The 23739-nt window shown below is 39.0% G+C and overlaps 1 protein-coding gene across 13 annotated transcripts in view; it reads left to right on the forward strand.

The window, feature by feature from the left end:
* The window catches only part of SLC4A4 (solute carrier family 4 member 4), a 347209-nt gene that overhangs the window by 289126 nt on the left and 34344 nt on the right, over positions 1-23739 (forward strand). For all 13 annotated transcript variants that reach the window (XM_084971070.1, XM_021100504.2, XM_084971072.1 and 10 more), the window contains 2 exon segments: positions 13661-13774; positions 15618-15779. In XM_084971070.1, coding sequence (XP_084827196.1) covers positions 13661-13774; positions 15618-15779 — 276 coding nt within the window.

The following is a 23739-nucleotide window of genomic DNA, read 5'->3' on the forward strand; positions in this document are numbered from 1 at the left end:
CACATAAACAAAAACACTTCTCATATTAATCAGGAATTTTGACATAGGATTCTTTGTTCATCAGTTGGACATGTGAGTAATTTAGTAGCTGAATTATGGGCTGTGGGAGTTAACTTAAACTGGGTTGTTACACAAGAGTTGGTCTAAGATATGAGTGTCATCTGAGCCAACCTTTCTGTCCCCAAGTGATGAATGCCGTAGTATGGAAACACGGATAATTGCGCTGGGTTGTGCAGACATTCTGTCTCCCATTAATATGCTTGCGTGAGCTTAAAGTCAAAACTGTGGTTCCTTGAGAAGACTACGAGATAAGACCAAGATTTAGTTAATGGCATTTGGGTTTCTTTTACCTGCAGAACAAAACTAATCCTTTGTTTTCCAGTTCAATTCTCACTGTTTAGGATGTCAGTAATTCTTGGTAATCTTGATTATACTGATTTTTATCGGTGAACTACTCTATATAGCTGGCATATCATGAAATCTCACCTGTGTTTGGTGTAGAAGGACTGGGAGAACTTCAGAAGACATGAGATGTAGTTAATGAAGTTCCTTCTTTAAATGCTTGGTAAATGAAACTGAAAATTAATATAGTCACCCTAAGCTAGAATGATTTTTGACTCTCTGATATTGCTTGTAAAGCAGCAGATAAAGGGAAGGGTTAATAATTGTCCTAGTCTGTTTGGGCTGCTGTAACAGAATACTAGAGACTGAGGGGCTTATCAACAACAGGAATTTATTTCTCACGGTTCTGGAAGCTGGGAGTGATTAGGTGCCCTTTTGGTTGAGTGAGGGCCCTCTTCTTGGCTCCTAGCTAGGTTCTGTGTCCTCAGGTGGTAGAGCTCGTGGAGTGTTCTTTATAGGAACAGCGATGCCATTCATGAAGTCTGCATTCTCATGCTCTTCCCAAGGCCCCACCTCCTGATAGCATCTTCTTTGTGTGTTAGTTTCAACATATGGATTTGGGGGGCACCCAACATTCACACCACATCAGTATTGAAATTTCCTGAACTAGCTGGCCCAAAGAATATGAAAACTTTGCTCCAAGGGAAATGTATAAAGAAGCATTCAACTCTGCCTGCCTTAAATGGACATCACAAACTGGTGGTCCACAGGCAGAATTCAACACCCAGCCATTCTTTGTTCAGTGCACAGTTTGTAAACACACGCACGCACGTGTGCACACATGGGCTCAGGTGGAACCTGTCCTTTGGAGATAGTTATTGTCTTATAACTCTCTCTAGTGTCTAAGACTTGGCTACTTCACACATTCAGATTAAGTGCTTGTCCCTGAAGACATTTGAGCTTGTAACACCAGTTCAATTCATACCCATGAAAATGTGTTTACTTGATCTGCCTCTTCAGTGATAGAAGTTACACGTAGAACAGGAGTTCCCATGGTGGCGCAGTGGTTAACGAATCCGACTAGGAACCATGAGGTTGCGGGTTCGATCCCTGGCCTTGCTCAGTGGGTTAAAGATCCGGCATTGCCGTGAGCTGTGGTGTAGGTCGCAGACGCGGCTCGGATCCCGCGTTGCTGTGGCTCTGGCGTAGGCCAGTGGCTACAGCTCCGATTAGACCCCTAGCCTGGGAACCTCCATATGCCGTGAGAGAGGCCCAAGAAATGGCAAAAAGACAAAAAAAAAAAAAAAAAAAAGAAGTTACACGTAGAACAGATTCCTGGGTAAAATCTTTGAGGATGATTTATTCTTGTCTATTGAGGTTTTTCCTTCTTAGTTATTAATTCACTGGACTTTTTTGGGGGAGTTGACATTTGGGGAGCCATCACCCTTTTGCTCTTCCATTTGCGAAAGTCTGATATTATGTAGGCATAGTAGGTAGAAAAGTGGAAAATCCGTAAAGTACTTATGCATTGTAATTAGCAAAATAAATTAATTTCAACCTTCAGAAGAATAGAGATTATTTTAACTATTTATGTAGACATCACATTTTTCCCCAGAAGTAATTCCCAAATGGATAATAGCTCTTTAGACGTGCATTGCCCATTGTAAGAGCCTAAGCAGGTAATCTCTCACACATTGATAAATGCTGTTGAGAAATATTGAATATGTGAAAAGAGAATAATGATAGCATTCTGATCACAGTTCCTGTTGAGCGGGTTCTCAGCATTGTCTAAAATTGTTTACACCAAATTATAAGATTAACCAGGGAGGAGAAAATATATGTGATTTCTAAGGAGTCATGTTTATGTGTGTAGGCTTTCACACTGTCATCTCCCTGCTCACTTCACATTTACAGCTAAGTAATAGTACGTACATAAATTCTTACATACATTCATGAATAGTAAGAACATCTTTTGTCCCCTCATTTGCCAAAATATGTTTTCATTTAAGCTGTTATTTAGAAGGATGGTCTTCATAGGTAGGACCACATAGATTTATGGTCTTATACTTACATCTTATATTCTACAAGCAAAACTGCTTCAACACAGCAAATTAGTCCTTGATTGCTGTGACAGTAATCAGGCCTAACCGTTACTACTTCCTTGGTCAAACCAACAATTCACATGGAATCTCTAAAATCTCAGGATGTCTGGAGTTCCCATCATGGCTCAGTGGTTAATGAATCCGACTAGGAACCATGAGGTTGCCGGTTCGATCCCTGGCCTTGCTCAGTGGGTTAAGGATCTGGCGTTGCTGTGACCTGTGGTGTAGGTTGCAGACGCAGCTCGGATCCCGCGTTGCTGTGGCTCTGGCGTAGGCCTGTGGCTACAGCTCCAATTCAACCCCTAGTCTGGGAACCTCCATATGCTGTGGGAGCGGCCCAAGAAATGGCAAAAAGACAATAAAATAAAATAAATAAATAAATAAATAAAATCTCAGGATGTTAATACTGCCATATGAAATGTCCATTTCTTCTTTAGCTCGCAGTGATTGCTCCCTTGTATCATCATTTCTAAACATTGATGTCAGTTGAGGACGTCTTTAAACAGCTAGGAAACTGTTAGACTTCTCTCTTATCCCTCACCTCAGTTAGCACCAGGTTAAATGCAGGTGCAGGTCTCAGTACTTGTTGACTAGTGGAAAGCAGTCAAGTAGAGACAAATGCTGGAATTTATGGAAAGAGCACAGATGCAGGAGCCCTGGAGACGCTGGTGTCAGTGCTGCCATTAGCACTGCTAACTAACAGTGCATCCTTTGATAGCTAATGGTGGACTTTAGTTACCAGACCCATAAAGGGAGAGCCCAGCTAGATGATAGTTAACATCCTTTAAAACTCTAGTATTCTGTCACTTTCAAGAAAGTGTTCCAATTCCATCTCCTAAAATAAATTCTCTGTAATGAACCTGTGCTTATAGCAACGATCCGGACTTGCAGATTTCCAGAAGTTCATTATTATCTCCATCTCTATGCCAGGTCTACTTTTGCAGCTGCTGCCAGCCTCTGCCTGTGGATGAGCCACAGTTGCCATGTAACAAAATGGGGGGGGGGAGGGTTCTTTCCATATTTGAACATACTTATCTTCCTGTGTGTTCACCTCAACTAATACTATCGCTTCTCCGCACAGCCACCCAAGATCAAAATCTTAAAATCATACTTGGTGTATTAGAGTCCCATCAGGAAGCCAGTTATACACTCAAATTAGGATAGTCTGCAGGGTTTAATACAAGGATTAGTTACAGAGTTGAGGTTAGCTTTAGGGACACCACAAGGGAGAGTGTGGTGTCCGGTGATAGGAAGGGTGGGGTTGTTACTCTCCCCAACTCAGAGGATGTGGAAAGGGAGTGAGGACACGGAACCTGGGGGCAGAGAGAAGGGTAGAGGGCTTTCCTGATGGCACCGTGACCTTGCGCTGAGGGATTTAGCCAGCCAGAGGTAATCTCAAGGGAGATAGCTGTGGAAATCAGTACTTTCTTTGTTCACTCTCTTCTCCTGATGGTCAGCCCAGGCTGAACCCCACGGGAATCCGGAGAACAAGGGAGCCTTTGGTAGGTCATGCAGGTCAGCCTCCCGAGGCGGAGAGGTGGCAGAGGGGAGTAGAAAATGAATCCGGCATGACAAAAGGTGATACCTCTCCCAGTTTTCTTCATCCAGGTGCTCTCGTTACAGCCTCTTTGATCATCTTGCTGTGATGACTCTCTTTGACATTGACACTTCTGGTCCCCTAGTTCTGTCTCTCACTGCCTTTGCCTCAACCAGGGTCAGTTATCACTCTTTCCCTCTGTCATGAAGCCATTAGCAGCGGTGCATCAGCACAAGCCCTTGAGCTAAAACAGCTTTGGTATCCTGGCCACCAGAAATGTAGTCTGCCTGGAGGTGCTTCCAGAGAGCCTGGCTACTCAGTGGAACATGGTGAGAAGCACTTCCCACTGGCCGTCTCCTCCAAGCCCCCGGCCCTTTTAGAGAGGTGCACGAGTCTGTTATTCCATACAGTTACCATTCTCTTATGGTAGCCTTAGGTCTTTCGCCAGTGTTTTGGGGTCAGATCTTCCTGAAGGAGCATCTCAGCATAACCTGTGGTCTTCTGTGGCAGATGGCTCGAGGCATTACCAGGAAATGTTCTTCCAGAGTCCCACACCGACACATGATGGTCCTCCTGGAGCCAAGATGCCATCACCGCAGAATGTGGTGGCATGAGGAAAGCAGTCGGCTTCAAGACAGATCAGCATTGTGATTAGTAGAGCTCAAAAAGCTGTAGAGCCTCTGAATTAGGCAGGATTATCAGTACTTTGATGTAGTCAAATGCAGTGTGACCGGCTGATGTATGTAATTGGCATGAAATGTTTTTCTCAAGGATCTAGCTAATTTCCTCCCCCTGCCCTCAGAATAAATAACAGTTATAACCCTTGCACAAATTGATGTAATGGTCAGATTCTGTAATATGCCTCCTGGTTGTTATGGACCTTACTGATACCTTACAGTATCAGTAAGGTCCAGGTAACATGAACAGCTTTGATAACTTCTAGGCTTTATTTGGATGACATTTGAGCAGAACATTCTTTGATATCCTTCTTAATAAATAATGACAGTATTCTGTACCCTATAGGTAATTAGTATATTCATTCAATATTGAAAAAAAAATGATTGTGACTCTAGCATGTGCTTGGTATAATACTAGATGGTAAGGGTACAAAGACAAGTAATTCATGGGCCTGGAACATATTAGGAACTTAATATGTACTTGTTGAATAAGTTAGATTTTTTAGTTTTTCTTTGTTTTTTGTCTTTTGTCCTTTTAGGGCCGCACCTGCAGCATATGGAGGTTCCCAGGCTAGGGGTCTATCGGAGCTGTTGCTGCCAGCCTATGCCAGAGCCACAGCAATGCCAGATCCGAGCTGCTCTGTGACCTACACCACAGTTCACGGCAATGCCAGATCCTTAACCCACTAAGCGAGGCCAGGGATCAAACCGCAACCTCATGTTTCCTAGTCAGATTTGTTTCCGCTATGCCATGATGGGAACTCCAGATTTTTGAGGTTTTAAAAAAATGAGATGAATCATTTCAGTCCTTCTGCCTCATTCATTCTTACTGTCTACTATGGGATCATACTTTGGAGACTTCATGTGACCTAAATAAGTTAATGGTGGTCTTTGAGGAACTGGAATTATGGATGAGAAAAAAGTGTAGGGTTTCCGAGTTTCGGTGAAAACATAATGAGCATTTTAGTTTGGTGACACATTTAGTTTTTAATCCATGTAAAACAGTCTAGGATTCCACCATTAGCTGGATTGGGGGAACCATGATTCTTAGTTGGCATTTTGGCCTGTGATAATTCTGTTAGTGTTGGATGTGTTTAGTGTATAAACACCTCTTTATAAGAATCAGGTGACTTCTCTGTTCTGTTTTCTTCTTCTCTCAGAAATATTCTTGGTGAATGGTAAAAACCATCAAACTGAACCAAGTAATTGTATCCAAACATGAATAAGAAAGAGTGGGCCTGTTTTTGATGTCCCATTCCAGTGTTAATAATAGTGGGTGACATTTGGCTAGTTCCTGCAGAAACATCAGACCACGTCATGCCATTGAAACTCATTCAGAAAATGACTTTGCTGTCAATGAAGTGGAATCGGATTTTCAAATTCTTGTGTTGTTTTGTACCAAGGAAAATTATTTTAAAGTCAAATTTGTTTCTAATCCAAGATGATTTTCATGTTTATTAAGAATGACAAGTGATATTTGGTTATGAACACAACTCAATCTGTTAAATATTTAGCAAAGATTACAAATACTTCATTTTTTATGGACATAGGACAAAAAATTATAGTCAACCTGAATTGGGCCTGAAGTATTTATTTATTTTTTCTTTTTTGGCTGTTCCGCCATCTATGGAGTTCCTGTGCCAGGCCGGGGATCAAACCTGTGTCCTGGTACTCCAGAGATGCCGCCCATCTCATTGTGCTACTGTGGGAACTCCCAGCCAGAGTATCTTGTGAGAGCTGGGAGGCGTAGGGGAGTGTGGCCAGAAGTCCTTTTGATCATGGTACCTTGTTGATCCTAAGCACCATCTGCTTACTTCTCCATCAGAGAAAAGTCACCAGCATTGAAATCCATTAAGAAAAAATTGGTGTCCAGAGTTCCTGTTGTGGGTCAGTGGTTAACGGGTCCGACTAGGAACCATGAGGTTGTGGGTTCAATCCCTGCCCTTGGCTCAGCGGGTTAAGGATCTGGCACTGCCGTGAGCTCTGGTGTAGGTTGCAGACACGGCTCAGATCCTGCATTGCTGTAGCTCTGGCGTAGGCCTGTGGCTACAGCTCCGATTCAACCCCTAGCCTGGGAACCTCCATATGCCACAGGAGTGGCCCTAGAAATGGCAAAAAGACCAAAATAATAATAATAATAATAATTAATTTAAAAAATTAAACAATTTTAAAAAATTTTTAAAAAGTGATGTCCAACTCCATTTCTGGATTGTCTCATTTATACATATGACTTACTGATTATTCTTTTTTAATTTTTTGTCCATTATAAAGCCACCTTCCTTTTAAAGCTTTGGAAACTTATTATAATGGTTTTGCAGAGGATATAGCTGAAAAGACCCTATTAGAGGGGCAAGAAATTTTGATAACTGGGTCTTCATGGTTGAATTTTAGTGTTAGGACTTTGAATACCATCTAGTCTGACGTTGCCTCTTCATTTCTGACCAGTGGTCATCCGTGGGCCACTTAAATGCTTCCAGAACAGGACCTTCACATCTCGGAAGGGGCCTGGTGGAAACACAGATCTGCCTTTCACAGCCTTGTCCTTGGTGTCTGCCCTTGAACAAGCCACATAGACCAAGTTCAGTCTTTCTTTCCTATGACAGACTTCACATATTTGAAGGCAGTTTCTCCCTACAGCTTCTTGAGGCCTCCCATCATTTTTTATGTGATGTGTTTTCTGGATTTCTATTCCCCTGATCAGGCTTCTCTGGATCAGGTGCAAATTTTCAGTTTTAACTTAGAGTATAGTGAGCAGGTTGGGACAGTAATCCCCAGGTGATTTCCTCATTTGCTTCCTGCACTCAGTCATTTGGGTCTTTGTTCTCCTGCTCAGTTTGAGGCAGAATGAAGAGGCGCTTGACTAATAAAGTCTCCCCACTTCCCTGTGGAACCACTTCCTTTGGCCTACTCTCCTCCGTTCCCTGCTTGAAAAAACAGGTGCAAGCTCTAAGCTCCTCCCAGACAAAGTGCCCAATCCAGCTCCCTTCTTTATTCCCCAAGTCTTTTTGACTCTAGAACTCATGGCATTAAAGTCCTGGGGTCTAAATCAGATCGTCCTTTTATTGAATTCTAGTGATAGTGGGTATTGTTGATTCAGAGTACAGAGTGTTTGGATTATTATGCTGATAATAATGCTAATATCTTTTATAGTGCTGCATAGCATTGGCTGTTGGGAAATTTTCATGGTATTTTATGCCTTTTTCTGACTGCCAAAAGGCAGTTACTTGTCTGGCATACTTTTTTTTTTTCGTCTAGAATAAACATGTTTTTACACTTTGGTTTAACATTTGCATGCAAGCATGACGATCATGAGAAGAATTGACATCAAGAATTAGTATTTATTAAGACCCCACAGGCTGCCTGCTGCGGGCTTCTCTCTTTGTAACAGCTCCATCCTTTGAGAACCACTCGGCAGTCTTGCAGCCTTTCCCCCAGTTAATTTAGGAACAGCTGCAGCCCTTGCAAAGTGAAAACTAAATATCCTCTGGGGCTTCAGAGGAGCCAAATTCATTTTTTTTTTCCCCTATAAATTAACTGGCTTCTCACTGTGGGTGTCTCAGTGAGTATGACTCTCTTAATAATTAATACAGTATCATCCTTCATGAAGAGTGTGTGTAGAATAGATTTATTAGGTGGTTTTTGCCCAAGAGCAAGAGAACTACGTATGGTTATTTGAATTTCTCTTCCCAGCCACTTAATTTCTTCTTTGCTTTGGTAGTTTAAACATTTAAGCTGATTGCTTCTTATTAGATTAATTGAGATATTTTATAACTAAATTCTGCAATAGACAGAAATATTTTTCCTCTTCATTTTTATACTTGAAAAAAAATGATAAGCAAAAATAAAAGAACTCAAAACCATTCTGATATAAAGGAATTCTAGTTGAAATACGCATTTCTTTTCCCCATTCATGAATGAAAGTAGGAATTATCATAGGTTATAGCACATCCATTTACTATTCAAAAAAAAAAAAAAGCAGGGAGTTCCCTTTGTGGTGCAGTGGAAACAAATCCAGCTAGTATCCATGAGGATGCCGGCTCAGTCCCTGGCCTCGATCAGTGGGTTAAGGATCTGGCGTTGTCATGAGCTGTGGTATAGGTCACAGACGTGGCTCTGATCCTGTGTTGCTGTGGCTGGCAGCTTTAGCCCCAATTCAGCCCCTAGCATGGGAATTTCCATATGCCACAGGTGCAGCCCTAAAAAGACAAAAATAAAAAAGCAAAAAATTTTAAAGTAAGCCCTTGATATGTAGGAATTAACTTGTGTCTCATTTCAATTGTGTGAGTTTATGTTTTTAGGATATTGAAGTTTGAGCCTGGAGAGACGTAGTGTTTGATTGGATGGACCCATAATTTATGAAGTTTGTCCAGGCTAAGTTGGAAGATTTAGCTGAATCCACGAGCTTGGGCATGAAGTCTAATGGAAATAGTTTTCTCATGAAAACTTTGGCGCTTCTACTTCATATCATTACCAGTAAATATCCAGTAGGGAATTAGGAACTATGGGTTTCTAATTTGATTTCCTTATTTTTATATGGACACATAATGGTACTGTTTTGGAGTTTTTGAAAGAGATCAAGTTTGATGAAAATAGAAGGTAAAATAAAAACAGTAAGAAAAGGAAGTTATATATGTTTCATTTTCTAAATGTGTTTGGAAATGTGAGAAAGACCCAGGTAGATGAGAGCCTTACTCTATCTAAAATCAACCCCCAAGCTCCTATACCCAGGTCCTAGAGTGGATGTAGTAGCTGTATGTACCCAGCGCTTGACATCTTCAGGGCACTTTCTGGTTCTCCTGTTGGTTTTGCCTCGTTCAAATTAAAGTTTAATTTTAGTAGAGGGTTAGACCTGAAAAGCCTGCTGAAATAGCACCCCTGCCTGCCTTGCTAATTAGAGGGTTTAGAATTGAATACAAAAGTGGTTTGGGAAAAATCAATTTCCTTGGCTATGATGTTTAAACTAGAGCCAGTATCTCAGAAGTGAATGTCACAATAAACACTCTCCAGGAGTGACTTTTGCCCTACCTGAACTGTATTGTACAATTTAAGGGGAAGGAAGGGGAATAGAAGTGAGTATATTACCCAGAATAAATCTCCCTGGCTGTGATTTTTAATGAGGTTAAGCAGTATTATTAATAGAGTGGCTTTTCTTTCCCCATACATTTTAAGAAATGTAATCCTGGGTTATTAGCATTTGTCTTTTTAGCTACTTTTATACCTGTTGTATAATAGTGCCACACTTGACAAGAATGCCATTGCTGAGGACTTCTTCCAAATGTCACATATATATGTATTTATATGAAAAATATATAATTTTCTGAAACTAATAATTAAACTAAAATAGAGAAACTGTCTATAGTTATTTGTGCTAGTGATTGGTTTCCTATGGCTGCTGTATTAAATTACCACAGACATGATGGCTTAAACCAACACATTTATTGTCTTGAGGTCTGGAGGTCAGAAGTCTCTAAAGGGTCTCAGTGAACGAAAATCAAGACGCTGGCAGGGGAGTTCCCGTTGTGGCTCAGCAGTAACAAACCTGACTAGTATCCATGAGGTTGCGGGTTCCATTCCTGGCCCTGCTCAGTGGGTTAAGGATCTGGCATTGCCGTGAGCTGTGGTGTAGGTCGCAGACGTGGCTCAGATCTGGCATTGCTATGACTGTGGGACTGTGGTAGCTGCAGCTCTGAAAGAATGCACTCCCTGCCTTTTCCTGCTACTAGAGGCACCCACAATCCTTGGCTTCTGGCCCCTTCCCTCCATCTCCTATGGTGGCCAGTCAGGTCTTTCTTATGCTGCGTTGCCCTGACAGGGACTCTGCTGTCTCCCTCTTTCACTGTCAGGGATTCTTGTGATTACAGTGGACCCACGGGTATCATCCCAAGTAGATTCCCCACAGGGTCATCTGACCAGTGCCCTTAACTGTATCTGCAAAACTCCCATTCTCCCAAGCCATGTAACGTTACATAGTCACAGGCTCCAGGAATTAGGCATCTTTAAAGGAGCATTAATCTGCCTTCCACATTGTTTGACCTAAATTTTAACATGATTTTTCTGGGTGATATCTGAGCAGCTTCCTGAAAGGGATGAGTGTGGAGGCAGGAAGATAGGAAGCAGGAACCCTATGTGGTAAATAAAGGGGTGATTTAGACAAGGGTGGGACTAACAGTGGAGGTGATGAGAAGAGACAGGATCCTGTCTTTTTTTGCTTTGTACAGCCTCACCTGTGGCACATAGAAGTTCCCAGGCTAGGGGTCGAATTTGAGCTCTAGCTGTTGGCCTACACCACAGCCACAGCAACGTAGGATCCTTAACCCACTGAGCAAGGCCAGGGATCAAACCCACGTCCTCATAGATACTAGTCAGGTTAGTTACTGCTGAGCCACAGTGGGAACTCCCTGGCTATGTTCCGAAGGTCATTTGCTGACCTGTTAGATGTGGGATGTAAGAGGAAGAGAAGAATTGCATGGATGGGCCAGTGTTTGGCCTAAATGATAGAATAAATAAGCCACCATTAATTAAGATGGAGAGAACTTCTGAAAGAGCAGGTTTAGGGCTCAAGGATTCCACTGTGGCAGGCTGAGAATGCCTCCTCTCCTAACTGAAGAAGCAGCATTTCCCCATGCCCAGTGGCGATTCCAGTCATGCGGATCTGTCCTCAGCAGGGCCAGCGATGGGGGCCCTGCAGAAATGTCTACCCAGAAGTGGCAGGTTGGCTTCATTTACTCGCTTCTACTTCCCCTCTGTTTAGCAGGGAGGGGAGGAGGAGCACTGCCTCGTTCATACCTGTTATGCTCTTTTGGGACAACTTCTAGGATAGCTTGAGTTGTCAACAAGTTAGATTTGCTGAGTAAGGATTGGGAGGGCGATAAAGAAGAGAGAACTTCTTTTTTGCCTTTGCAATGATCTTTGGTCTTCCACTGTTTCATGACCTGGACCAGAGAGATTGTTGTGACATCTTGACAAACTCCTCGCCTGCTGCCCATGGCTGTCTCTTGCCAGACCATCCTGAACAGCCTGTGTCATATCTTAATGTGCAGAAAACTTAAGAGAGGGGTGTTTCCTCCAGTATCAAGCCACTGGGACATGTCCTTTTTCTGCAGGGATTCCAGATACTTCCAACCAAAATGAGCTCTGAGCGGCAGTTTCATATTATTACTGGGCTTTTGTTTCTTGTTTCTTGGAATTCAAGATTCCTTTCAAAGGCCTCCTGCCAGGAGATTATGTAGTAATTCCAGTGGTCTGTGCAGCCAAAGAAGCTCTTGGTGGAACTTGAAATAACATGAGTTCATGTATATTAGGAGAGTTTATGATGTCGTGGGTGTTATGTTAAGCCCTTTCGTGGCTTATCCCATTTAATTCTTATAACAAACCAATGAGGGATTATTTTGGCTACACTTTGCAGTTGGGGTAATTGAAGCTACAAAAGGATACGTATTTACAAGTAGGAAATAACGGCGCTGGCATTCCAGCCCGGGTCATCTGACTATAGAAACTGTGCTTCTAGCTGCTGTACTATATTTTCTCCCCAAATTGATCGCCGTTGTTGTTTGTGCTTGACATTACCTGTGTGGTTGGTGTTACCTTTCCCCTAAAAGTCCTGTAGCTGGCTTTCTGTTCCTATGTTTGTGCTTCTCTGAAAAAGCTAAACCAACCTTCCAAGAGAGAAAGGAGTTTCTGGCCAAAAGGGCCGTCTATGGTCCTGCTACTTGTCAGTACCCAAGGCTCCTGACACACCTGGTAGTGGTCGAGAATTGAGCATCACTGTGTTCTTCGTGCCACATGACTTCATCATTCCATTCTCCACTTCAGTTTCTGTTGAACACCTGCCTGCAGCAGTGCCTCTGCCTTGCGACAGACCTTCTGTCCAGAGAACTGTGCAGCCACTCAGTGCAGCACTGAGCTCTCTTCAACTAGCAGCACCAGAAAACTGACTGCTCACTCTGAGAAAATGTGACAATGGCTGAATCAACCCTGGTTTTGCTTGGGAGCCAAGCTAGCTCCCTTGTGTATGACTTGATTGTGATCTTCAGGAAGACATGGATTGTCTTTTTTGTTCGCTGTGGTATCCTTAGTGCCTAGCAGAGTAATTAGTATTCATAGTTGGCCCTGTGTTTCCAGGGATGCAGAACCCGTGAATCCAGAGGGCTGAATGTGCTCAGTAAATTCTTATTGAATGATCAAATTATGTACTACCATGTGCACACACCTTGTAGGGAAACTCAGCTCTCTGTGCTCTAGTAATATTCTTAGGCCATTGTCAGTGCCACTAGACACCACAGAGGAATCACAAACCAACTGAAAGGTCCCATGCTCCCCTACTCACTCAGAAATGGCCATTCTGCACCTACTCCATGGGGATCGTTTGGGTTTAATGTACATCCCATAAAGCCCGGCCCTCGTCCTGACCCAAGGCAGGTGCTTAGGAAATCTAAAGGCTGTCAGCTGATGGAGACCTCACTTAAGAAGTGGTGGAAAAAGAAATGCCCCATGTACAGGAGAGTTGGAGCTCTAGCCTAGAGTGAAAAATGTTTTCTTTGACAAAGTTAGTGAAACCATCCGCTTTCTGTCTTCTGTCACTTTTTGTTTCTCTGAGGTCTTAAATCCATTCAGTGGAATAGAATTATAACCCTTTCCCTGCTAAGTTTTCAAGTTATGTTGTGAAATTTGTTTTGCTCTGGATGCACAGTACTGCCTCCCAAATAATAGAAGTCTGTTTTTGTATAGATTTTTGCACTGTGCTTTGCGATTTCATCTTTATCCAGGTCTCCTTTGTGCTGCACATAGGAGGAGTGTTTGTTCAGAACTTCAAGGATATATTATCTTTGATTTCCCCTCCCCTGCCTTCCCCCCCCCCCCGAAACTGACATGTTCTGTGTGATTAGACTATTTCTGGCCAAGTAAGAAAGTGATGCAAAAACAGTTTTAAAAAGAATCTCAAACAGAGACAAATACATGTATCCAGTGCTAAACAGTCTCTGGTTTCTTTTTTTTTTCCTCAGGCAAGAAAACTGATCAGTGACTTTGCCATTATCTTGTCCATTCTCATCTTCTGTGTAATAGATGCTCTGGTAGGTGTGGATACTCCGAAACTAATTGTGCCAAGTGAGTTCAAGGTAGGTGAACTTCTGTCTTTTGGTCATTCCTGGAACTCTTTGGTTTTCTTCCTCTTCCCCTGTTCTAGCTGGTTGTCTCTCTCTTTGAGTTAGTTTTGTATGATTATTCATTTCTTTGTTTTTTAAATTGTCTCTTGCTAGGTGCGTATATACATTTTATTTTTTCACTATAATTAAATGCGTGACTCAGACCCAATGCGAGGTTCACATTATACTGACTTTTGTTGAAAGTATCTTATGGTAACATTATAAACTCTACTTTATATTTTTAGTGTATTTAAAAATATCCAAATTATTTTTATACAGTTTACCACCTTGATCCATGTAAAAATTCTGGGATATGATGTAACTGTCATCATCCTGATTTTATGAAGTTGAAATTGAAACTCATAAAAATTAAGTAAAAAGCCCAAGATTGCATTACAAATTGTGTTCTTTTCCTCCTGCCAAACAACCTGCCATAGCTACATACATTTATATACAATATGCATTTTAATTATTCCCAAGAAGATACAGGAATTATCCATTTTGTAAACCTGTTGGTTTACCTGTTAGGTCTGTGCACACCAATAGGTTTACAAAATGGATAATTCCTATTAGGTAAAATTTACATTTTAATAATTAGGATAATTAGGTTAATTTAATAATTAGGATAATAATTAGGATAATTCCCAATAGGTAAAATTTACATTTCAGTCATTTGTAACTATCCCTACCTAATTTTCCATTATAAGTCTTTCATGTACTTTCCAGAATACTAACTGCTCCATCACTGAGACCATGTATAACAAAAATTAAACTAACTGCAGTTTTAGCCTAATAACTTACTTAATGAGAAAGGGATATCTATGTTATAGCAAACAAAATGCTTTTTGCATTTTCTCTGCCAGGCTGTCTTTACTAGCAAAGATGAGCTCTCATTTATTGTCATTTGTTCATGTCAATATCTATCAAATTCCCAAGGCCTTATATTGGGGATTTGAAATATATGGAAGAACAAAACTACAATGTGCACACACCTTGTAAAAGTAGTAAAATGTGGGTCGATTCCATGATGGAGTTAGGACCAAAATGAGACAGATGACAAGTATTTTCAGAAGAAAAGTGAGGCTTTCTTGATAGTAAATGTGGAGAAAATAATTCATAGATAGGGTTCTGTTTTAGTTTATTTGTATTGTTCACAGTTAGAAAAACATGAAAAAAGAAAGATGAGAGTATTTAAATAATAAGCTCAACTATAACATATAAAAATATTTGTGACTTTCTTTGTATTATGTTATAAAACGATTTTAATTTGCCAGTAGTAGAAACAACTTAAGTATCAGTACTGAAACCCATGAACAAAATTCATGGTGGTTTTGTCATTTCATGCCTGCCTCCTTACCAAATATCATGGTTGGGTTTTCCTTATGGCTGCCTCTTAAACTTAGGTCAATTTCTTTCATCTTGAGTCTTATCTTAAATCATCTTAACTATGCAAAATGGCATTTACTTCTTTTCCATCCCCTTTTCCATCCTAGTCTTAGTTTTGTTCATTTAAAACACTGCCTTAAAAATAACTTCCTTTCGAAAGTTTTTCGTGAATAATCTTCTTTGTCCAACCTATCAGTAAAAGTGTTCCTATTTTTAAATTTTTTTTTATTTTTCCATTTTTTTCACTTATTTATATATATATATATTTTTTTCTACTGTACAGCTACACTTACATGTATACATTCTTTTGTGTTTCTGTTTTTTAATATGTTGGCTCTCCAAATATAAAAGTGTCTTCTCGCCCATTAATGTCTCGCCAAGTAGTCCATATTCATATTGTTTTGAAAAATGTTTTTCTCTTTCCTTCAAGCCAACAAGTCCAAACCGAGGTTGGTTCGTTCCACCATTTGGAGGAAACCCCTGGTGGGTGTACCTAGCAGCTGCTATTCCTGCTTTGTTGGTCACCATTCTGATTTTCATGGACCAGCAAATCACAGCTGTGATTGTAAACAGAAAAGAACATAAACTCAAGGTAAATGTTCCAAACCATGGTTATCATTGCCTGCTACTTCCTTTGTAGTTCTTGAAAATACTAATTGCTTCAAAACCAAGATAGCTTTATTGGGAGTTCTAGCTCGTGTTCCTTAAGACTCACCAGAGTCATAGATCACAGACCCTGGGTGGACACCTCTCCTCAGTATAATACTTTTGGAAGAGCTCATTTAAGCCTGAGAAAGTTGTTTCAAATCATTTTTTTTTTTTTTTGCTCCTACTAGAGAGGACAATATAAGCTATTTACCACTTAGCCACTGTCATCCTATATCTGATTTTAATATGGTAACTGTCCTTAATGAAGACAAATAGTTTTTCTGAAACTATTGAGATAAAAATATGAGTTTTCTTCTTTAACCTGTTGACTTGGTGAGTTGTATTAGATTTTCTGTTGCTGAACCAAGCTTGCAGCCTGGTAGAATATAGTCCCTTTTTTATATATGGTTGGATTTGGTTTGTTAATATAATATTATAAGATGTAATGTAACTATATTTATATATCAGATTTTTACATCTTTGACATTAAGAATGACATTGGCTTGCATTTTTCCTGTGTTATACTGTCCCTGTCTGATTTTGGTATCAGAAATATACTATTCTTATGAAATGAGCTGGAGAGTATTTCTGCTCCTATTCCACTACCATCCCCTTTTCTGAAATAGAATGTAATAGTCTCTTTATTATGTCTAACATGTCAGTTATCTTTTCGTTGAATGATCCGACAAGTTGTAAAACTATCTGGGCTAGTTGGTTTCTGTGTGGTACTTGTAAAACTGGCAGTCAAAATGTTTTAACAGCTATAAAACATTCATAATTTCTATTTTTCAATTGTAGTAACATATTTTTCTAGATTTTTCCATTTTTCTTCTATTTTAAAATTTGGCATGTTGTTTATAATATCATCATTTGTTATTTTTATAAACTTAATCTGTTATTTTTCCCTTTAAAGTCCCAATATGGGTAAGTGCTTCTCACTTTTCTTGACCAGACTGGTCTTAGATTTGTTAATGTTATTAGTCTTTTCTCAAAAAAAGCAATTTTTACTATATTTATTACGTTACTAATTTTCTGTATTATGTCTTTGTTTTGTGCTAATATTTGCTTTATTTGTTTGGAAGCCATGTTATTAAGTACATCTATATTTATATTTAGTTTACTTTTTTTTTTTATTTTATAAATTTTATTGTAACATAGTTGACTTACAAAATTGTATTAGTTTCAGGTGTGCCACACAGTAAACAGATATTCATTCCTTTTCAGGTTCTTTTCCCATATGGGTATTGCACACTATTCAGTAGGTTATCTGTGCTATGCAGCAGGTCCTTGTCCCCTCTCCATTTTGTATTAGTAGAGTGTGTATGTCAATGCCAATCCCCTAGTTTATCCCTCCCCCCAGCCCCCTGCAAGTTTCCCCTTTGAGAACCATAAATTTGGTTTCAAATTTGAGTCTGTTTCTGTTAAGTTCTTTTGTATCATTTTTCACTAGCTTCCACATGTTAATGATCTCATATGATATTTATCTTTCTCTGACTTTTTTCATTTAGTATGATAATTTCTAGGTCCATCCATGTTACTGCAAATGGCATTATTTCATCTGTCATAAACATTTAGGTTGCTTCCATATCTTGGCTTTTGTAAATTGTGCTGCAGTGAACTCTGAGATGCATGGTTCTTTTCAAATTATAGTCTTCTCCGGATATATGCCCAGGAGAACTACCTGGTAGTTCTATATTTAGGGTTTTTTGTTGTTGTTGATGATGTCTTGTGTGTGTGTGTGTGTGTGTGTGTGTGTTTGTGTGTGTGTGTGTGTGTGGCTACAGCACAGCCATAGATAGCAATGTGAGATCTGAGCCAGGTCTGCAACCTACACCATATCTCATGGCAACCCAGATCCTTAACCCACTGAGCAAGGCCAGGGATCAAACCCATGTCCTCATGGTTGCTAGTTGGGTTTGTTACTGCTGAGACACAATGGGAACTCCTATATTAATTTTTTAAAGGAACCTTTGTACTGTTCTCCGTAGTGGTTGCACCAGCTGACGTTCCCCTCAACAGTGTAGGAGGCTTCCTTTTTCTCCACACCCTCTTCAGCATTTCTTGTTTGTAGACTTTTTGATGATGGCCATTCTGACCACTCTGAGGTGATACCTCATTGTAGTTTTGATTTGCATTTCTCTAGTAATAAGTGATGTTGAGCATCTATAGATTTTCATGTGCTTTTTGGCCATCTTGACCATCTGTCTTCTTTGGAGAAACATGTGTTTAGATCTTCTGACCATTTTTTATTTGAATTGTTTCAGTATTTTTTTGGCAAAAAATTGTATGAGATGTTTGTATATCCTAAAGATTAATCCTTTGTTGGTTGCTTTTTTTAAATTTTATTTTATTTTTTAAATTATTTCCCCAATACAATTTTTTTTCCTACTGTACAGCATGGTGACCCAGTTACACATACATGTACACATTCTATTTTCTTACACTATCATGCTCCATCATAAGTGACTAGACATAGTTTCCAGTGCTACTCAACAGGATCTCATTGCTAATCCATTCCAAAGGCAATAGTTTGCATCCACTAACCCCAAGCTCCCAATCCACCCCACTCCTGCCCCCTCTCCTTTGGCAACCACGAGTCTATTCAAGTCCATGATTTTCTTTTTTGTGGAAAGGTTCATTTGTGCTCTATATTAGATTCCATTTATAAGTGATATCATATGGTATTTGTTTTTCTCTTTCTGACTTACTTCACTCAGTATGGGAGTCTCTAGTTCCATCCACGTTGCTGCAAATGGCATTATTTCATTCTCTTTTATGGCTGAGTAGTATTCCATTGTGTATATATACCACATTTTCCTAATCCAGTCTTCTGTTGATGTTGGTTGCTTTGTTTGCAAAGATTTTCTCCTGTTCTATAGGTTGTCTTTTCATTTTGTTTATGGTTTCCTTTACTCTGCAAAAGCTTTTAGGCTTATTAAGTCCCATTTGTTCACTTTCGTTTTTATTTTCATTACTCTAGGAGTTGGGTCAAAAATAATTATCTTTTTAGTGAATGGAACCTTTTATGTGACTCTATTTCTAGTAAGGATCTTTGTCCTAAAGCATATTTAATTTTGTACTAATAAAGCTGTGGTAACTTTTAATTTTCACTTGCATGATATATATTTTCCCTTTCTGTTATTTTCAGGATACCTTGTGTCTTGTGTCTCTTTGTAAATAAGACATAGTTGAACTTTTGAAAAACCATTTTTACAATCTTTACTTTAAACTATACTGTTTAACCCATTTAAATTGATGGTGATGTCTAATAGCTCTGAATTCCTTTTTACCATATTATTTTTGCTTTCTGTTTGTATAACTTTCTCTGTGTTGTTTCTTTTTTATTCTCCTTTCTCCTCCTGTCTAGGGGATACAGTTTTGTTTTTCTTATTTTCTGCTTTCTACTTTTATTTTTCCTATTAGTTTGGGAGCTCTGTACTTTATCTTTTGGTGATTATGTTGCATATTTTAATGTACATTTTTAGGTTCTAAAGTTAAGGTTAGTATTTTTACCCTTCTCCAGAATAATGTGAAGGGCTAAGGAATGCTTTAAGTTTAATATTCTTTCCTGAATCACATGCTGTTATTACCCAAAGTTTATTGCTACCTAAATTTTAAAATCCAGTTAATTGGATATGGTCAGTATTTTTAGAATTACATACAAGTTTACATTTTCTTTGCTCATTTTCTTTTTCTTCTTTCTTTTTTTTTTTTTTTTTCCACTTCAGACCTTCCTTTTGGGAATATTTTCCATTAGACTGAATTATTTCCCTTAAACAGTACTTATTTACTAGACTTTAGAAATTCCTTCCTGTGAGGCCCTTTGGGAAGTAAATACTCCCATTTGTATTTGTCTGAAAATGTTCTTCTCACCCTCATTCTTAAAAGATAGTTTCTTTGGAAACTTCTAGGTTGAAAACTATAGTCTCTCCCCCGCCATGCAGCATTTTAAAGCTGTTTTTCCATTATTTTTGACTTCCATAAAAATGAGCCGTCAGTATAATTTTCATTCCTTTGTAAGTGATTGTTCTTTTCTTTTGAGCACTTTAACATCTTTTTGTCTTAATTTTTGGGTATTATTATAATTTGCATAAACATAGGTTTCTTTTTATTTTATTTATTTATTTATTTATTTATTTTATTTATTTATTTTTTTTTTTTTTGTCTTTTTGCTATTTCTTGGGCTGCTCCCGCGGCATATGGAGGTTCCCAGGCTAGGGGTCCAATCGGAGCTGCAGCCACCAGCCTACACCAGAGCCACAGCAACGCGGGATCCGAGCCGCGTCTGCAACCTGCATCACAGCTCATGGCAACGCCGGATCGTTAACCCACTGAGCAAGGGCAGGGACCGAACCCGCAACCTCATGGTTCCTAGTCGGATTCGTTAACCACTGCGCCATGACGGGAACTCCTCTTTTTATTATATATTGGATTATTGGGCCTCCTGAATCTTCCTATCTTTTATTAATTATGGAATTTTGTAAGTCTTTGACTCTTTGAATCTCTAATACATACTTCTGGATTTCCAAGTAGAATTTTATCATATATCCCAATCTCGTGCTCCATTTCTGTTAAGTTGGGTTTTGTTTGTTTTTACATTACTTTTCTCTCAGTCTCTGTGTCGTATTTTGTATAATTTCTTCGGATCTTTCTATTAATTCTTTCTTCTCTTGGTTCCATTCTACTACCAAACCACTCTATTGAATTTTTCCTTTCAAAAATTATACTTTTTTTATATTTAGAAGTCCTATCTTGCTCTTTTCCAAATCTTCCTGTTCAATTTTGATAGTCTCCTATATACTCTTTCTTTCTTTCTCTCTCTCTCTATATATATACACACACACCCATATGTGTATATTTGCTGTCTTCGTGGGTTTGATTCTAAACTTTGTTTTCTTACCTCTTACTCCTAGTGTCTTTCTTCCTCATGTATTTAGTGCTTTTCTTAAAAATAAAATAGTGATTAATAATCTTTCTATGAAATGCTTCAAAACTTTCCAGAGATTGTATTTGCCTCTGAAATATTTAGGAGAGTCCAGCCAACCTGGGAATACTTTATTTTTATTTAGTCCTATGAAAAATCTTTTATTATGGAAAAGTTTTAAACATATACAAAAGCAAACAGAATGGTATAACTACTGAGTTATTACCCAAATCTCACAATTAACAATTCCTTTCCAATCTTGTATCATTTAAATCCGCATTATGTTATCCCCTTCCTATAATATTTTAAAGTAAGTGTAGGTAGCATTCCATATTATCCATAAATTTTAGACTGTGTATTTGTAAAGGTAATATCTCTTTTGTAAAGCATGAACTCAATACCATTATCAGTCCAAAAGATGTTAATGAAATTCCTTAATATCATCAAATATCCAGTCAATATTTAAATTTACAAAGTGTCATAAATATAATAAGCTTTAAAAATATAATTTATATAAATCAGGATGCAAAAGAAGTTCAAATATTATTTTCAACCTTTCATAAACATTTAGTCCATAGATTCTCCCCTCCATTAGTCCGTTTCCTCTTGTCATGTACTTGTTGAAGACAACTAGGTTGTTTGTTTTTCTATTTATCATTTGCTGCATAACAAGGTATCTGAAAATGTAGTGACTTCAAACTACAATTTATTATCATTGCTCATGTTTTGGGGTTGACGGAGCTCAAATGGGTACTTCTTGCCTGAGGTCTTTCCTGCAGTTGCAGTTAGATAATGGCTAGAGCCAGCATCATCTGAAGGGTTGACCAGTATGATTGTATGAAGTGGTTTCTTCATTCACTCATGTGTCTCACATGACTAATACCTTGATATTCTTCAGTGTGTCTGCCTGTCTATCTCTCTCACCTCATGGCATCTCATCCTTCAGGGTCTTTCCATGTGGTTCAGGCTTCTGACAGCATGGCAGTTGATTTATTTGCACTTACTTCAAGGCAGCTGACTTCCAAGAATTAAGAACTGAAAAATGCAAGTCATTTCTTGGTTACACCTGCAACTGGTACAGCTTTACTACTTTACTTTGCCAGAGCCATTTGGTCAAAATAGTGACAGGGCCATCCTCTATTCAAGGAATTAAGGAAGGACTCCACTGTTTAATGCAGGGATGGCAATTTTACATTGCAGAAAAACATAAATGGGCCAGGAGATATTTTTCCAGCCATTTGTGGAAAGTAAAATCTTCCACATTTGTACTGAGGAATTTTCAATAGTCTAGATAGATCTTGTTGATTACTTCCCTGGAAGCTTGATGAAATTAAATTTGGATGTATCATTTGTAAATATATATATATTATATATTTTTTAATTTGGATGAAATGTGTGTGTGTGTGTGTGTGTGTGTGTGTGTGTGTGGTGGTGGTGGTGGTGGTGGTAGTGGCTAGAGGAATTCATAGAAGGTCAGGACTACTTCACACTACAGTTTTTGCTTAAAGCTTTCTAGACTGCAGAGGTAATACAAGTTCCAGCCCCAAACTGAGTTGTAGATTTATGGTTAGGAATATCTTTGGAGATTCCTGTGTGTGTGTGTGTGTGTGTGTGGAATTACATCCAGTGGCAAGGCCAAGAAAGGCATGTATCCATGTTGTCTTTCTGAAGGATTTTTTTTTTCTGGTTGACCAACTGAGTATGCTGTTTAGAGTATCCTATTTTTATTTCAGAGGATGTGTCCCATCTATACCCTTTCTCCCATATGCCTAGGGTTGGTCTCCTGTGCCTAGAAATCAGATGGTCATTCTAATCCATTCCTTATACCCCAAAGGATTGACATGGTCTTGCAGGGCAGACCCAGGCTCCAGGGTTTACTGACTTTGTAGATATTTTCTTTCTTGTTGCCATTATTATTTTTTATTAAAGTATAATTGATTTACAATGTTTCTTCAGTTTCTGTTGTACAGCCAAGTGACCCAATCACGTACAGTTCCCTATGCTGTACAGTGGGACCCCATTGAGCATCCATTCCAGATGTAACGGTTTTCATCCACTCCCTCCTCCTGGCAACTACAAGTCCATGATCTGTTTCTCTTTTGTAGATAGGCTCATTTGTGCCATATTTGAGATTCCACACATAGGTGATATCCTCTGGTATTTGTCTTTCTCTTCCTGACTTACTTCACTTAAGTAAGAATCTCTAGTTCCATCCATGTTGCCACATTATTTTGTCCTTATTTATGAATGAGTAGTAATCCATTATGTATATGTACTGCATCTTCTTAATCCATTCATCTGTTGGTGGACGTTTAGGTTGTTTCCATGTCTTGACCACTGTGAACAGTGCTGCAATGAACATGGGGGTGCATGTATCTTTTTGAATGAATGTTTTGTCTGGATATATGCTCAGGAGTGGGATTGCTGGATCACATGATAGTTCTATATTGAGTTTTCTGAGGTACCGCCATGATGTTTTCCATAGTGGTTGTGCCAATTTACATTCCCACCAATAGTGCTGGAGGGTAATCTTTCTCCACCTTCTCCAGCATTTGTTATTTGTTGACTTGTTAATGATGGCCATTCTGACAGGTGTGAGATGGTACGTAATAGTTTTGATTTGCATTTCTCTAATAAAAGTGATGTTGAGTATTTTTTTCATGTATCTGTTGGCCATCCATATGTCTTCTTTTGGAGAAATGTCTATTCAGGTATTTTGCCCATTGAAAAAAAATTTTCAATTGGGTTGTTTGGCCTCCTGGGAGGGCAGAGAGCCTTGATTTGCCATTATTCTTTGTTTCTAGTTATTTCTCTTACTTTCTGGCAGATAAGCCATGATCTCTATGAGATATTTTCTGCATTTTGTTAAGCATTTTTAGATGTTCTATACTGGGAGGCACTTCAGTGTGGATTTAGTTTGAAAGGCTGGAAATAGATGTTGACTAATATATTTTATTCTGAAAAACATTTGGAAACATGT

This window comes from Sus scrofa, chromosome 8 (assembly GCF_054392235.1).
Source record: "Sus scrofa isolate SSC_HxYL_T2T_F1_AM1 chromosome 8, Sscrofa_HxYL_maternal_Yorkshire_Landrace_v2.0, whole genome shotgun sequence".
Lineage (NCBI taxonomy): Eukaryota > Metazoa > Chordata > Mammalia > Artiodactyla > Suidae > Sus > Sus scrofa.